General features: G+C 42.0%; 1 protein-coding gene across 3 annotated transcripts in view; it reads left to right on the top strand.

Moving 5' to 3' along the window:
• The first annotated feature begins 2245 nt into the window (after positions 1-2245).
• Positions 2246-14968, top strand: part of TAF2 (TATA-box binding protein associated factor 2) — a 112233-nt gene continuing 99510 nt past the window's right edge. Inside the window, exons 1-3 of one of the 3 annotated variants that reach the window (XM_050940612.1) lie at positions 2246-3201; positions 4560-4613; positions 5720-5880. In XM_050940612.1, the coding sequence (XP_050796569.1) occupies positions 3148-3201; positions 4560-4613; positions 5720-5880 (269 nt within the window). In that variant the 5' untranslated portion in view covers positions 2246-3147. Of the gene's footprint in view, positions 3202-4559; positions 4614-5719; positions 5881-7247; positions 7348-14968 lie in introns of those variants that run through there. The other 2 variants (XM_050940611.1, XM_050940613.1) reach the window with 2 other exon arrangements.

Genomic DNA, 14968 nt, shown 5'->3' with positions numbered 1-14968 from the left:
CAAATGTATACAGTAGAATTCTATTAGTAGGTTGGCTGTAAAAATTAAGTGCTTCCATGTATTTTAAGGTGGAGCAAGTATAAAGAAAGACAGTTACCCAAGTGACATTTGTACATTTTATGAACTGTAAGGAATTGTGAACATTTAAGATTAGCACTTGTAAATAAAGGAGTTGTATTATATTGTGCAATATTCAGTTACATGAGCTGTTGCTAACATACTTTAATACAATATATGCTATAGTTTATCCATATAACACAGCCAGAGGCTATCAAGCAATCTTGGTGACATGACTACACATGGATATACCTATAACATGAAATTACAATGGCATTAAATACAGTGGTAGGAATTTGTTTCTTACAAACAATGTTTAACAGTCAGATCTACATACATACTACATGACATTAACAATAGCTTAGCAAATATTCATGTTGGCTCTGTGAAGCATGCGGACATTTAGAATAGCAATGTAAAACAAAGTCCTCAAACTTAGGGCCAACATTTTTAAATTTAAATGCTCAGATATGGATTAGTTGCCAAACTAGGCACCCTAATTTGACAACTCTATTTGATGTGCATGCTGTCATGACAGGCAGTTTCATGAATTTAATTCTCTTAAGTAAAACTTGTCCCATTCACTGTACTGGGATAGTTCTATATAATGCGATCAGCACAGAAAAATGCATGAAGCAGATGCTCAATTATTTGTGCAGGCTAAGCTCCTTATGGAAGATGAGTTAATTTAGACCTTTTTGAGCATAACAAAATGATAGTTTCAAATTTGCAGACTGAAAAAGTGAATAAATATACAAGTTAGTTGTCCTAGAAATAATAGGTTCCTCACACCAGCTGAATGTCAAGCTCTGAGTACCTTTCTGAGTGGAGATGGAAGTGAGGAGGGGAGGAGGGTCTGTCACTACGTTATTCATATAAAACACGGCATTGGGATGGTCTGACATTAAGAGGATGGGAGAAGCAGCCATTGCCATTAGACAGGATCAGAAGGGAATGGAATTGTTTTACAACCATCCCCATCCTGGCCTTGAGTTAAATGTCCATGATGAAGAGGAAAAAGCCGCAGATGCCACAGGAGTTAACAATACCTTTTACTAACTATTAATAATGAGATTTTACACAAATTATACAGCCGAAGCCAGCTCTGGGAATTAAGGTTAGCGTTTGTCCAAAAATGTATTAGGTGCCAAGTTTCACTACAGGATTAGTTACCATCAGGCTCCTTGTGGGGAGTTGGCCACTATTGCAATTTTATCACATCTTACCATTAGAGCTGGTTAAAACAAATGGAGTCTACTGCCTTCCCCAGTAGAAAACGGCAACAACATTGTTTACATCTAAATCGTCAATGGAATATTAATAATTTATCAGAAATACAAGAACAAATATTTCAGCTAAAATCTAAAACATTTCAGTTTGGTGCCTCATTCTCTCATTTGCTATAGGCCAGGCGCCTGGCCAGACTACATCTTTCATGATACAACAGCAGTCTCGTGTCTTGGAGAGGGAGGGCTGCGCACCACGCAAGATTCAGGCCAGCCAACCAGCCCAGAGAGAACAGGACATGAGAGGGCAGAACTACAACTCCCACGAGGCAGTGCGGCAGGACTTCCAAATATCTCGTTTTTCAGGTTCGTTTTTAAGTCTTCCCCGCAAGGCAAAGCCAACACTTTTTGCAACAAACCAGAAAACTAACCACAACCCACCCCGAAAAAAGCCACAAAACAAGCCCACATTTAGTAAAAAGAGTCACAGAATAGTTCTTCCCCACTGAACGTTTTTGCTGACTATAGTCACCCACCTTACTTGGACGGTGGAAATGAGGCATCGCCTAACACAGATTTCCACCCTCTCCAATGGGGCACAGCCAAGGAACCGGGCAGGAGGGCGAGTGGGGACTCGAAGAATGCGGGAAGGGGGCGAGGGGTCCCACAGCCTCTCCCTACAACCACATCCCTGTTTCCCTGCCTCCATCCCCACCAAGCCAGCACCAGGAGCGCGAGCCACAAACACTGCTCACGGCCGGGCCGCTTTGCGTTGCCACGGGCGAGAGGCGCATGCGCATTCCGGCCGAAAAGCTCATCTCTGTAATTTTGATTCCCAACCACCCTCGTTTTCTCTGTCTCGCTCAGATTCCTCCAGGCCGCGCGGCACAGGGGGCAATGGAGAAGAGGGTTTTTTTAAAAAGTCTTAAAGCAGGACTTGACCTTTCAACTGCCGAAAGGTCAAAGGTTACCAACAAAATGGCGGTCATCGCTGCTGCGGAGGTTACTGGCGGCGTGGAGCCGGTGGACGCCGGACGGGCCCGGGTAGCGCCTCGCCCGCCCTGCTGAGCCCTGGGACGGAGATACATTGAGGGTCCCGAGCTGCTGTGTGCGCGGGTTAGCGCCCAGCCGCCCCCGAGACACGCTGCCGGAGGGCAGCGGCCGCCAGCACAGCCCGCAGCCAGGAACCGGAGCAGCTTCCACGAGCGTAGGAGTCATCACCTCAGCGCTACCAAGTCAGAAGCAGCTCCTGCTCGCCCAGGGCTGCAGCTGAGCCGTGCCCCCACGGCACCCCAACCGGCAGGAGCCGCAGAGCAGCCCCCGACCTGCCCCATCCCTTCCTGGCAGTAGCCGACTCCCCCACTCCCAAGAGCGGCAGCCTCGCTCCCGCCTAAAAACAGCAAACGCCTTAGCAGCCTCCTCTAACTTACCTATTAGCAGCAGCACCTGCTGACCCAGCAGGAGCATGAACCCCTCACCCCAGTCATCACCATCAGTAGTTCCCAGACCTCCCCCAGTAGAGTCCATCACCTGTTGAGCAACAGGCCCGTAACACCTATTTCCCCTCCGCATTTAGCAGCTCAGATTGTGTGAAGGAGGCAGGAGATTTGTCCCCTCCTTGTACTTTCTGTGGAAGGGAATTGTGTGTCACACACACATACATATATATAAGACTGTATATTGTTGACTTTATAACTGTGCTGCTTCTCTGGCTGAATCTTGGGAGTCTTAGATCCACTGATGAGAGAACAGTAATGAAAGGGAACTTGACAAGGGGAAAAATCAAACCACCCATCCAAAGATCACCAATGAGGACAATGTTGGTGCATATTTGACTCTCAACAGTTCAGTGCTGCTGTGCAGGATGAATAGGAAGAAAGGAGACAAGGGATTTGAGAGCCCAAGACCTTATAAATTATAAGTATTAATTTTTATATTTCTTTTAGGTGCTTAAGATTAGTGTTCATTCTCTTTATTGTGTAATCTGAAAGCTTTATTATGTAGGCTGTATGCTGACCAAAAGTTGACCGTTAAGGTTGGTTTTTAAGTAAAGTCAGATGAAGCTGTACAGGGGTAATTTAGGGATGCTTTAATATTATTGCTAAACATTCAGTTATACTCTGAAATCTTACTCTTTAAAGATGTATTGTGGGTTTCCATGTTCCAGTGATTCCATGTCAAATGTTCACAATTTTCATGTGAAATATTTTTTTCTATCTACCTACTCTTCAGACTCAGCTTGATATCTAGAAGGCTTTAAAGCTGTGTGCTTTCCAACTCATGTATAAAGCTTTTTCAGCTGGAACTTAGTTAACAATGCTACTTATGATGCAGGACCCAGAATAGAATTCTGATAATTGTTCTATAGTCGTGTGTGCTCTATACTAGGAACCACAGGAAAAAGTGGTAAAAATTATTTCAGGCCTCATTCCTGCATGATCTTTGCAGATGTGCAAAGATCTGCTTGCACAAAGTTTGTGGAGGTATACCATTGCTTTAAATGTTTATTTCTCAGGATCTTCCAATGCTTGAAGCAAGTGCTGTTTCCCAAAGGACAGCTGGCTGGCTTCTTCTTTCATGTACAGGATGTGTATATACGATGAATGAGTCAACTTGCCAGAGAAATGCCCTCTATCCATCCACCCCTGTTGTTCCCCATTAATTACACCACTTTGAAGTCCATAGCTGGCAATAGCCAGTTCTATTCTCTTGCAGCCTAGCAGAGACAGAACTCAGTTTTTATATAGTTGGTGATATTGTACTCTAATAATTGACATTTCACGTATTGAAAAACTATTTAGCTAATTGTTAGAGCTTTCATAACTTCCTCTGAGCCCTGCACTATCATATTTGGGGTATCAGACAAAAAGATTCAAAAATAATTCCAGTGTAATATTTTAAAGCTGTTCAAACTATATTTTTCCTTGTAGCATATGTGTGTACAGCCTATATGATGGTATGATACTTTAATGGTTTTAGTGACACCTTTGGGATGCCCTGCACAATTCCCATTTCATTTCTTGTATGTGGCCATTCATGCAGATGAGACCTTCGGACCACATCACACAGTCATGAATTCTTTCCTTATGTTTACATATACATATTTACACACTGAGTATAATATGTATACAATATCTGTGTATATAGAGACACATATGATATAAAGATTGTTCAACGAAGATTTTCTTTTTACTAGGTTAAAGAAACATGAGAAATGACATTGACATGTTATTTGTCTGTATCCTTATTTTAAATGCTTTTGTTTTTTCCAGCACAACCCACCAGGTAGTCTGCATCAACAACATAAATTTTCAGAGAAAGTCTGTTGTAGTAAGTACAGTATATTATTTACAAAAATATTAACAGTCATGTCCAAAACCAAGATTTTCTTCTGTATTTTTGAGGAAATATAACTGCACAAAAGCTGCATTTGCTCTGTAACTTCTTTGCACTATCTGTGTTGTGACCAGGAACCTGTTACAGGACTCTTTCGCCCAAGAGAATGAGGCCAAATAGAACTGTGGCTTAATATGAATTTTAGACATACAGATACATGATGGACAGTAATTTGTGCCTGAATTTATTTGGAATTAGATTCAAGTCTTTTTAATTTCATTTGGACTGTACATGCCAAATAAAAACGTTATCTTAAAATGTTTTAAGAGATAATAAGGTTATGCCTTAACATATTTTGTGTAAATTCAGATTTCATTTTACATAGGCTTATTTAAAATTATAATTTAAATAACAAAATAAAAAAAATGATTTACGGTAAAAAGTCTCCCCTCCTTCTCTCCCAAATCATATCTATTGACCCTGGTTAAAATTGGCTTTTATACCTCTAAAAATAAACAATCACAATTTCAGCTAATACCACTGTTTATTTAAGGTTTAGAGTAGTAGAGATTTAGGCCCTGATCCTGAATCCATATGGACTAATGGCCAGACCCTGACAGCCATGAGGAACACTGTGGAAGTTAATGGAGCACTGAATGAGTTCACAAATTTGCCTGTTCAGATCACCTTGCAGGATTATCAAGGCTTTAGGTTATGGAATCCAGTTTTATTATGAGTTAGGTACAATCATTTCAGTTTGAATTAAAAGGGACACCATCAAGTTGAATTCTAGTCCATTAAAAATAAGTTAAATGATCTCCAGTAATACACCTACTCCTGAATCGTACTGCCAACTTCCTTAGTTTTCAGCTGAAAATATTCACCTTTCAAAAGTTGAGAGAGAACCCATTTTTAACTTTTATGAAACATTGTTCTTTCTTTTTCTTTTTCTTAAAAAAAATTGGCATTTGGATCTATTGTTTGACCATCGTGCCCCTTTTAAAAATATGAATAGAATGAATGAATAGAAAGCAATATTTTTATATTGTGTTTTTGAATATGACTGTATAATTAAATGATATTGGTTTACATATTTATAGGGTTATGTGGAACTGACTATATTTCCCACGGTTGCAAACCTGAATAGAATCAAACTGAACAGTAAACAATGCAGGATATACAGAGTAAGAGTCAATGATCTGGAAGCAGCTTTTATTTATAATGATCCAACACTGGAGGTTTGTCACCATGAGTCAAAGCAGTAAGTAACTTGTCTGAAATTCTGTAAATGAGCTGCCTTATGTTACTGTGATAGTAAATTGTTTTTTGTTCACTGGCAGATTTCAGCTGATGATTTTCTTATCATAACATCAATCTTAGTAAGAAAGAGTTAGCCATTAACTAAATCATGGTTGCCTTTGTCAGTTCCTTTTGTATACTGAATTATTTCCTGAAAAATTCAAGAGAATTTGTCTAACTTGGGCCACTACTCTAATAGTTTGACTATAAAGTAAAATGTAATCCTCAGTCTTTAGTCTGTTTCTTTCTATAGTGCTGTGGTAGAGAATTTCATTACTGATTTTTGAATTAACATTTCTTTGTTTTACTTTGCCATGATATCAAATGTTTTTTAAATGAACTTCGTTAGGTAAATGTGATGAACTCAGAGGGCCACCTTCAATGCTTCAGATGTTTTAGCCTCTCTCATTGTTTTCTAATGAATATGTTACTAGAAGGCTAAAAGACATGTCATGTCATATCTGGGGAACAATTTTAAGATTTAGGGCTTATCTACACCAGGGTTTTTCAACTTGTGAGTCGCCACCCAAAATTGAGTTCCCAGAATGTGTCAAAGAGGCACATGGGAGGCCCTAGGGGGAGGGAAAGAAGGCTGGGTCCTGGAGTGGGGGAGGGGTTGCACAGCCTTCCCCACATTCAACCCACAGCAGTGTCTTTTGTGGCACTGGTTCTACAGGGCTGGCTGGGCTTGACTTCCTGATTTGAGACTTGTGACGTGGTACACGGGGTCACAGTCTCACTCATGTTTGGCCCAAGTGCCCCGTTTCAAGCTGAGAGGACCAACTGGGCCAAACTTGTATGGGTAACCCCATGGGCCAGGCCACAGCACCACTCTCACAAATTTGGCTGGACCAGGCCAAACCTGAGTGGCATTGCAACCCTGGAGATGGCAACACCTGGAGTGGGGAGCCGAGCCTATCCAACCCCATGGAACCAGTGCAGTCACTATATTATACATGTGTACTGACGTATTATATTAATGTGTAAATTATATATTGTGGGTAAGAAATATATAGTAAGTGAGTTTTTTGTACTGAAGCTATTTACTGGCTTGTGACAGGCCATCAAGGTTTACAAATGGGTCCTGAGCCCAAGAAGATTGAGAATTACTGGTTTATACACAACGTTTGCACCAATTTAACTAAAATCAGAGGAAAAAATAACATAGATTGTTCATAATTATATTGGTGTGCCATCTTTGTACTGGAATAACTGCATCTACCCCAGGGTTGCGCTGATTTAACTTAATTGCTTCTTCTACCAGTTTAATTAAATCAGTGCAAAACTGTGTAGACAAAGCTTTAATTATCCCTATTTAATCCCTTCTAGGTGAGGTTCTATGGCCTGTGTTATGATAGATGTCAGAATAAATCAGTGGTACCCAGGCTGTACATGATGGTTTGATCAAAACATCTTTATTCATCACCTTGTATCCTAACCTTATCTTTAAGAGGCAGTCAGTGTGTCCTTGTATCATCTTTGGGAAGTATGTTTACACCATTCCCCTGTATCAGAGTATTCTGGTACCACCCTTCTGGAATGTGTTTGCATGAGTGTCCTGTGCCTAGTACGTCTTAGGAATGTGTGTTTTTTTTGCAATGCTAGGCCCTGTTCTTGCCCCATTCTGTGAACTTGCAAGTAGGCATGTTTTGTAACAGGGCCTGACTTCTGCTCACAATCCGAATTTTGCTAACTTTGCTTTATATCAGCAAGACTTAACTGCTACGTTTGTCCAAATCTCTTCAGGCCTCATGTTTCAGGCTCTCTTTCTACTACAAGCTGGTTTAGTGGAATGCTAATAGTTAAGAGGCTAAGTCCTGGTCTACACTACAGACTTAGATCGACAAAAGCTGCCTTACGTAAACCTAATTATGTCCTTGTCTACACTAAAGCCTTGCCCCAGCTGATGTAAGTGCCCTACTACACCGACATAATAACTCCACCTCCACGAGAGGTGTAAGGCTTATATTGGTGTAGTTAGGGCAAGACAGTGTCTATGTAGACACTGAACTACTTACATTGGCCATTTGGCTGTCATTCTTGTTGATTTCATGACTGCATTGAAGCAGTGAAATTGGGCATCAGTGGGGAATCAGACAGCAGCCCCGGCGGCATCCAAACTCCCAGCAGAGAGCTCTGTGGAGAGCTCAGAGCATGGACTCTTAGCCCCCAATACTGCCACCTTACCTTGGTAGAAGCACTGCTGGTGAGGATGCACACCACCAACGGAAGGAAGGTAGTGTGGACATGAAAAACCACAATAATTACTGTGGTGGCTGTAAGCCAACCTATCAGAAGTTGACTTAATTTTGTAGTGTAGACGTGCCTAAATGAAGATTCAGTTAAATGTTTTTTTTAAGTACCAGTCATGTTCTATGAAGCTTAATTTAATAATCTGTCAGGTTTATTCGTCTTCATCATTACCTGTGCATACATTAGAAACCTGCATTTCTTAACTATTAGATTTCCATGATGAATTTTAATAGCATCTAGGTTACCTCAAAACCCAAAAGTATAAAACTTAACTTTGAACTTCTCCTGACATGGATTAGAAACTAGCTGTTAGAGAAAGATTAGTTCACTTCCTCTCCCTTGCCTCAGTTCCTGAAGCACAAGTGCTGTTCCCTAATTTGAAATTGTCCTTTATTAACTTCATGTTCAACCTAGCTGTTCAGCTGGGGATCTAATTTATATGAAGTATGAAATCAGGAGGAACACTTCAGCCTATGGTAGATCAGCTCCTGTTGTCTAATCCAGAACTGCTCTTTACTGTCAAGTCTTTTCACTGATGACATAAAATATGTACAAATGTTTTCCTTTTATTTTTAATGTTGAATGTGAATTTACTGTGGGATTTTTTTAAGTGTGTGACTGATGTCCCTGGACACTGTCTTCTATTAATCCACAGCATAGGCAGCAGCCTACAGGCACCATCTTTGGAGAGTGCTAGTCTAGTTCTGTTTTTCATGCCAATTCTGTTCTTGGCCTCTCTGCTGCTACTATTGGGAATTACACCAGTTGTGGTTATTATAATATCATCACCTATGTACTAGCATCTGGACTAAGACCTCCAGAAGCATTTTACCAGGCTGGGCTATATTTGAACTTGTGTTCTTGAAGCTGTGGGCTCTATCTCATTGCTAACCATTTGTGCAAAAGCTTGAAAAATCCACTCTGCCAGATATGGTCCGGTGGATAGGGTTCCAGAGTGGATGTCAAGAGATCTGAATCTAGTCCTGGCTCTAACATTGACTCACTACTGTTCAGTATCTTGTGAGCACTGTAAAACTGACAAGAATCATGTTAATTTCATAGTGCTGATGCTTGGCAAAGCTCTGTACTTCAGTAGATGCAGTATGTGGAATTATTTTTTGTGTATGGATGACCAAAAAAAATAGACACTGGGGCCTTGTCTACACAAGCAAACTTTTCTGTCATAATGCATCCTTTTAAACTAGGATTAGACCACACATGGTGAAAGTGCTGAAGTTTCTTCTACCCTGTAGAATGCACCATTACTTCCAGTCGTAGAACTTTTACTAGTGGTGTATTAAGTGAATGAAGTTTGCTAGTATAGATAGTGGGAGTGACCCACCCCCTCTTACTGCTTTGGTGTTACAAAGGAAGAGGGTCTTTGCTCCTTTTTCCTTTGGCCAGGCTCTTGGCTTCTGTGAAAGTGAGGTGTGTCCACTACTCTCTTTCTTCACACACACCCTTCCAAAACTCAAATTTTTGGGTCCTCCTCTCCAGTGAACCGCTTCAGTGTTTGCTCCTGATGCTGCTGCTCATAGCTTTCCCAAGCAGTGACAAGGAACTGAGATAGTTCTTTACACTTTCACGGCTGTCCGCAGGATTTTGAATAACACCTGTGAAAACTGACAGTATTCTGTTCAGTTTTCATTCGGCTCTGGCTTGGGAAAAATATAAAGCAGCAGCGGTGGTATGATGAGCTGTCTTTCTGCATAGTTAGAATGCACTCCATTTCTTCACATTTGGTTCATCTTGTGAAGTTTATCTTTACAACCTTAAGAGTTAGAAATTTAGTTTTCTTTACAATTAAAGCTTAACTTCTGCAGTAGTTGATGGCATTGTTACTCTAGATGAGAAGGAATTATTCCTACCCAGGGCGGGTGAGTAAACAAGTAAATTTTTTTCAAGACTCTGGCTAGTCAGTTGTTTTATTTTGTAAGCCCTGTCCTGAGGCATCCAGTTTCCAAAAAATGTAATTGTAAGACACAATCATAGCTGTTCTTAGAAAATATTCTGGAGGATAAAATCTTAATAGTAATAGATTTAAGAAGTGATGATACTATCTTAACTTTGATTTCCCCATGTATGGCCTCTCTCTGCTTTTTCCTAAAATCATGATGAAGTCTTTGTATGACCTACCCAATAAAGATAGGAAGTCTGAAGCCCCAGATTCTGGGGACAGAGTCATATGTTGTTCTGCACTGACATCTCTATATTTATGAGCCAGTGAGGAAGCCCTCCAGACAGCTACATCTGACCTTTCTCAACTAGAAGGGTCATCATGGTACCTTAGACTTTTATAGTGGTGAGATAAAACAGACGAAAGAATTAGAGGGGAATATTGTATCTCCCAGTTGGTTTGAAGTCTTCCCTTGGAAAAGAACATATTTTTATAGTTTATATTAAATATATAAAAGATATTTCATGTAAATTCCCACTTCTTAACACACTGAAGCCAGTGTTTTAAATGTAAAATTTCAAAGCATTGTGCCTTTGCCAATACCCCAGTGATTTAGCAATTCTGCTATGCCCTCTTTCACATGCTTCCTTTCCTTGCCCTTACTGCTCAGCCAAAGGATCTGTCTAGTGGATATTTTATGAACTGCCACTACTGTGAGGATTGTTTGCTTTTATTTGTGAAGTGGGTGCTGACATGGGTGTCTTGAAATATCTTTCAGACATGTTAGCATGAGTGTGTACATAACATTAGTGAGGAGAGCAATGATGTGTGAGTTTCAAGCCGGGAGAGGAAGATGATTACAGAATGGGAAACTCATGTTGATTTTCCAAAGCATTTTGTAATTTCCTTTAACTTTCTGAAAAGTAAAGGACTTTTCTTAAGCCTGCAGTGTCTTAAGTTGCTTAAATGAAGCTTACTTAAATTAGCAAAGAGATTGAATGCAGTTTGCCAATTTATATAGGTTGATTAGAAATTATTACTTTCATAAATATTTGCAACCAGAAGACATCATGGCACAGCTCAGCTGGCTGTCAGTAAGCTGATGACACTATCATACACATTTGTAAAGAGCTTTGTTTCTCATAAATTACGCAGCCAGGCTAAGAGAGTAGTAAGTATATGTGGAGCACATTTTCAGGGGTAATTGCTATTGAGAAAAATACTTGTATTTTAGAAAACATAAAACAGCTCTCCAAAACTAAATGATACAGATTGGTTGGTAAATGATAGTTCCTGTTTATAAGGGATGATACAGTTTAAAAAACAACTTGAAATACTTCGTAACAGTTTAGTGATAGTATTTTATAAAAGTTAACAAATTAAATTTTACCTTTTGCAAATAACCTAGTTTCCTTAGGACAGAATCAATGAGTAGTCAGATATAGGGGAATGGAAGGAAGGGAGAATATTTCTAGACTTCAGGACAAAAAAGTCCATGTGGTGGTAATGTCTAAGTTAACAAAATGTTTATTAATTTGTTAAATTACTTTCAGTGGCAGAAACATTTTTGAGATAAACCACCTTGTTTCCAGAGAGATCCTGTTGGCTGTAACAGTATCATAATAATTAAGGGCATTAAAAGACTGTATTTGTAAGTGAAGTTGCCAGTGCTTGGAGGTGCATTTAAAGACGATGGTGAAGTAGCAGAAAAATAAAATAAATTGTTTGAATCAGTCCTGTTCCTAAAGCAATTTTCACAGGAAATTAGAGCGAAGGCTTTAAGGAGGAAGTTATGGAACACCATAAAACTCAAGCACTCTAAATCGCCAGGACCAGTGATGTTTAGAGGGTTGGAAAGTTGCTAAACTGATGCCTATATTTATAAAACAACAACAAAACCTAAAAATTATTCTGAGAAATACTGACCAGTGAGTGTCTCACTTCTGGATCTAGGAAACTGAGTCTAACGATAGAATAATGGTATCAAATCCCCATAGCTTTTTAAAGGGAAGAAGATTTGTACCTCTTTGACCTATTAAAATATATTTGAAAATGTTAATGGTTGATGAAGGTCATCTAATGAATATGGTTAGCGTGGATTTCCAAAAAGTTTTTGATAAAGTCCTCAATAAGACTCTTCAGGAAAATAATCACGAAATACAGAGCAAAATCTTGTTATGGATTAAAAACTGCTTAAAGGGCTTACTCTGATTATTTTTTCTTAATCTTGTGATCAGTATAGCACAAAAATATTTCCTGGGCTATATGGCCTAGCAGCAGCAGAGTAAAATGGAAATGGTCTAGGAGGGAGGCCGGCCAAATGCAAAACCTAGTCGATAGGTAAAAATAGAAAACAGCTGGTGTTCTTCACTTCCCAAAGAGCAAAACTGGGAAGAGAAATTGAATTTCCCCCACTTTTGGCCTCTGACTAATAGATTTTCTCATTGAGCTTATGTGTACAATTTTCAGTTTCTTGTTTTATATATTAATGATTTATGAGAAGGAAGTGAGCAGTAATCTTACTGATGGCACTATATTTTAGTTAGCAAATCTGTGGAGGCCTTTAAGCAATTCTGGTTGTATGTAAACATACTGGAGAGTCAAGTTGTAAGCAAATAAAATATAATTTAAATAAACATCGGCCAATACTTTCGAATGTGAGTGCCTCTGAAATTAGACACCTAAACAAGAGTCTTCTGGTTTTCAGAGGTGCCGAATTGCTGCAGTTTTCATTGACTTCACTGGAAGTTGAGGATGATCAGTACTTCTGATAATCAGGCCACTTATTTAGGCGTCTATCTTTACTTTGGGAATTCTGGCTGTTATTTATATTGGCAAAAATGTGTTTAATATATACTTATTAGCTCTGAACTTTCAGGATCCTCTTAGGAAAAGACTTGAAGTCATTATAAATAACTTGGTGTAGATGTTACTAGCCACAACAGCAGTGTAGGCTGGCATGGTCATCCCTCCGCATCTGTATCTGAGGGAGACCATGCCTCCTCACAGTTTGGTATGCTAGAGTATTCTCCCAAAGGAATTAAAAACAAGGGGGGAATTAGCGGTTCTTAATGGGTCCTGGCTTTCAAGTAGGGCATGGCCATAAACAGTCTGGGCTCTCTGGCCTGCAACCAGGCAGAGCAGTAGCAGTTTATCTAGGGGCTTCTGCAGAGTGGAGCATCAAGCAGAGTCTATGGGGGTACAGCAGGGGTGAGCACCAAGCACAGTCTATGAGTCTCCAGTAGGGATCCCCAAGGTGTGAAGGCCTCCTGGCTTAAGAAGGGGCAGTACTGCCACCAGTGTTCCCGCTAATTTTTCCCCACACCTGTACGGAATGAATTTTGTTCTGTGCACCAATATGAAGGTGCTGTGTGACACATCACCTTCATACTGGTGCACAGAACAAAAATTCATGTGGTGAGGAGGAGGGATTTGGCATGTGGGAGGGGGCTCAGGCAGAAAGTTGGGATGGAGGGGTGTGAGGGCTCCTGCTGGGGGTGTGGGCTCTGGGGCGGGGCCAGGGAATGAGAGGCTTGGAGAGCAGGAGGGTACTACAGGGCTACAATGGGGAGAGAGGACCCCCCCCAACTCTCTCTCCCCACAGCAGCACCTGGGCTGGGAGAGAGAGGCGCCTCTCCCCATCATGGCAGCAGCACCTGGGCTGGGGCTACGGGATAGGTGCCCCTCCCCTGACCACAGCAGATCTAGGTCGGGGTTAAGTTGGGGAGGGGAGAGGCGTCCTGGCAGGTCAGGGCCAGGGCTGGGTTTGGGCTGTCCCTCCCCCAGCAGGGCTGGGGCGGGGCATTCTCTTAGGCCCCAGGGCTGGAGCACCCACAGAGAAAAAGTAGTGGGTGCTGCTCAGCCTCACCCACTGGCAGCCAAGCTCCCCCTGCCCCCCAACACCTCTCACCTGCCAGCGGCCCCACTGACCAACTCCTCCTCCTCCCTCCCAGTGCCTCCTGCGAACAGCTGTTTTGCAGCGTGTAGGAACGGAAGCTCTGAGAGAAGCAGGGACGGGGCACGCTCGGGGGAAGAGGAAGGAAAAGGCCGAGCGGAAGTGGGGTGGGAGTGGAGACCTCAGGGAAATGGGGGGTGGTTGAGCACCCCCCGGCTAGAGGGAAAGTCGTGTTGGGCTAGGTTGGGGTTGGGGGAGAGGCGCCCCTACCCCAGCGTGGCAGGTCACAGTGGGTGGGTTCCCTGAGCACTTGTGCGGCGCTAAATAGGCTGCTGTACAGCCACACAGCTTACAGGGAACTTAGACTGCTACCCCAGGGGTGGGGTGGTGGTGGGCCCCCCAACCTCACTGCATCACAGCCCAGGGCCCTTACAGTGGCAGAGTGGTCTGCTACTGGATCAGCAGGAAATCCACCCACAACACACTGACCGTATTTCCGTCATCACCACAGCCAGACAGTAGTCTAGCTCCCCGGGCTGCTTCCTACTCACCCTCTCGGTCGTTCTCAGTCTCCCCAGGATACTCTGCCAAGGGTAGCAGTAGCAGCTTCTCAGCGTCGGGAGTGGCAGGGCTCTCTAGAAGCTCAGGCTGGTCTTCAGGGCAGCAGCGGTTCTCTTCGGCATCCCACTCCATCAGTGGGGAAACAGCATCAGTTTTCTTCCACAACTCCCTCTCAATTGAGCTGCTGGGATGGCCTTTTATGCTTCCTCTTCCTGTCTCGCCCCTCTGCTTCTGGCTTGCGGGGCATGGCCGCCTGGTTCCACCCACCAGGTGGCTTGCGGTGTCCCCTCCTTGTCCGCATCTGAGGGAGGCCATGCCTCCTTGCTACAAGCAAAGCAGATAATGTTTTAATGGCTTCTTTATATTTTGTTGCTGGTGAGTTAAACTTTGGAGGACTTCAGTTTTAAAGCAGTTGAGTAAATACACTGCTACCTCGATATAACG

This window comes from Gopherus flavomarginatus, chromosome 2 (genome assembly GCF_025201925.1).
Source record: "Gopherus flavomarginatus isolate rGopFla2 chromosome 2, rGopFla2.mat.asm, whole genome shotgun sequence".
NCBI classification, from domain to species: Eukaryota; Metazoa; Chordata; order Testudines; family Testudinidae; genus Gopherus; species Gopherus flavomarginatus.
The sequence above is the reverse complement of the archived record's forward strand: the minus strand, read 5'-3'. Positions and strand labels throughout refer to the sequence as shown.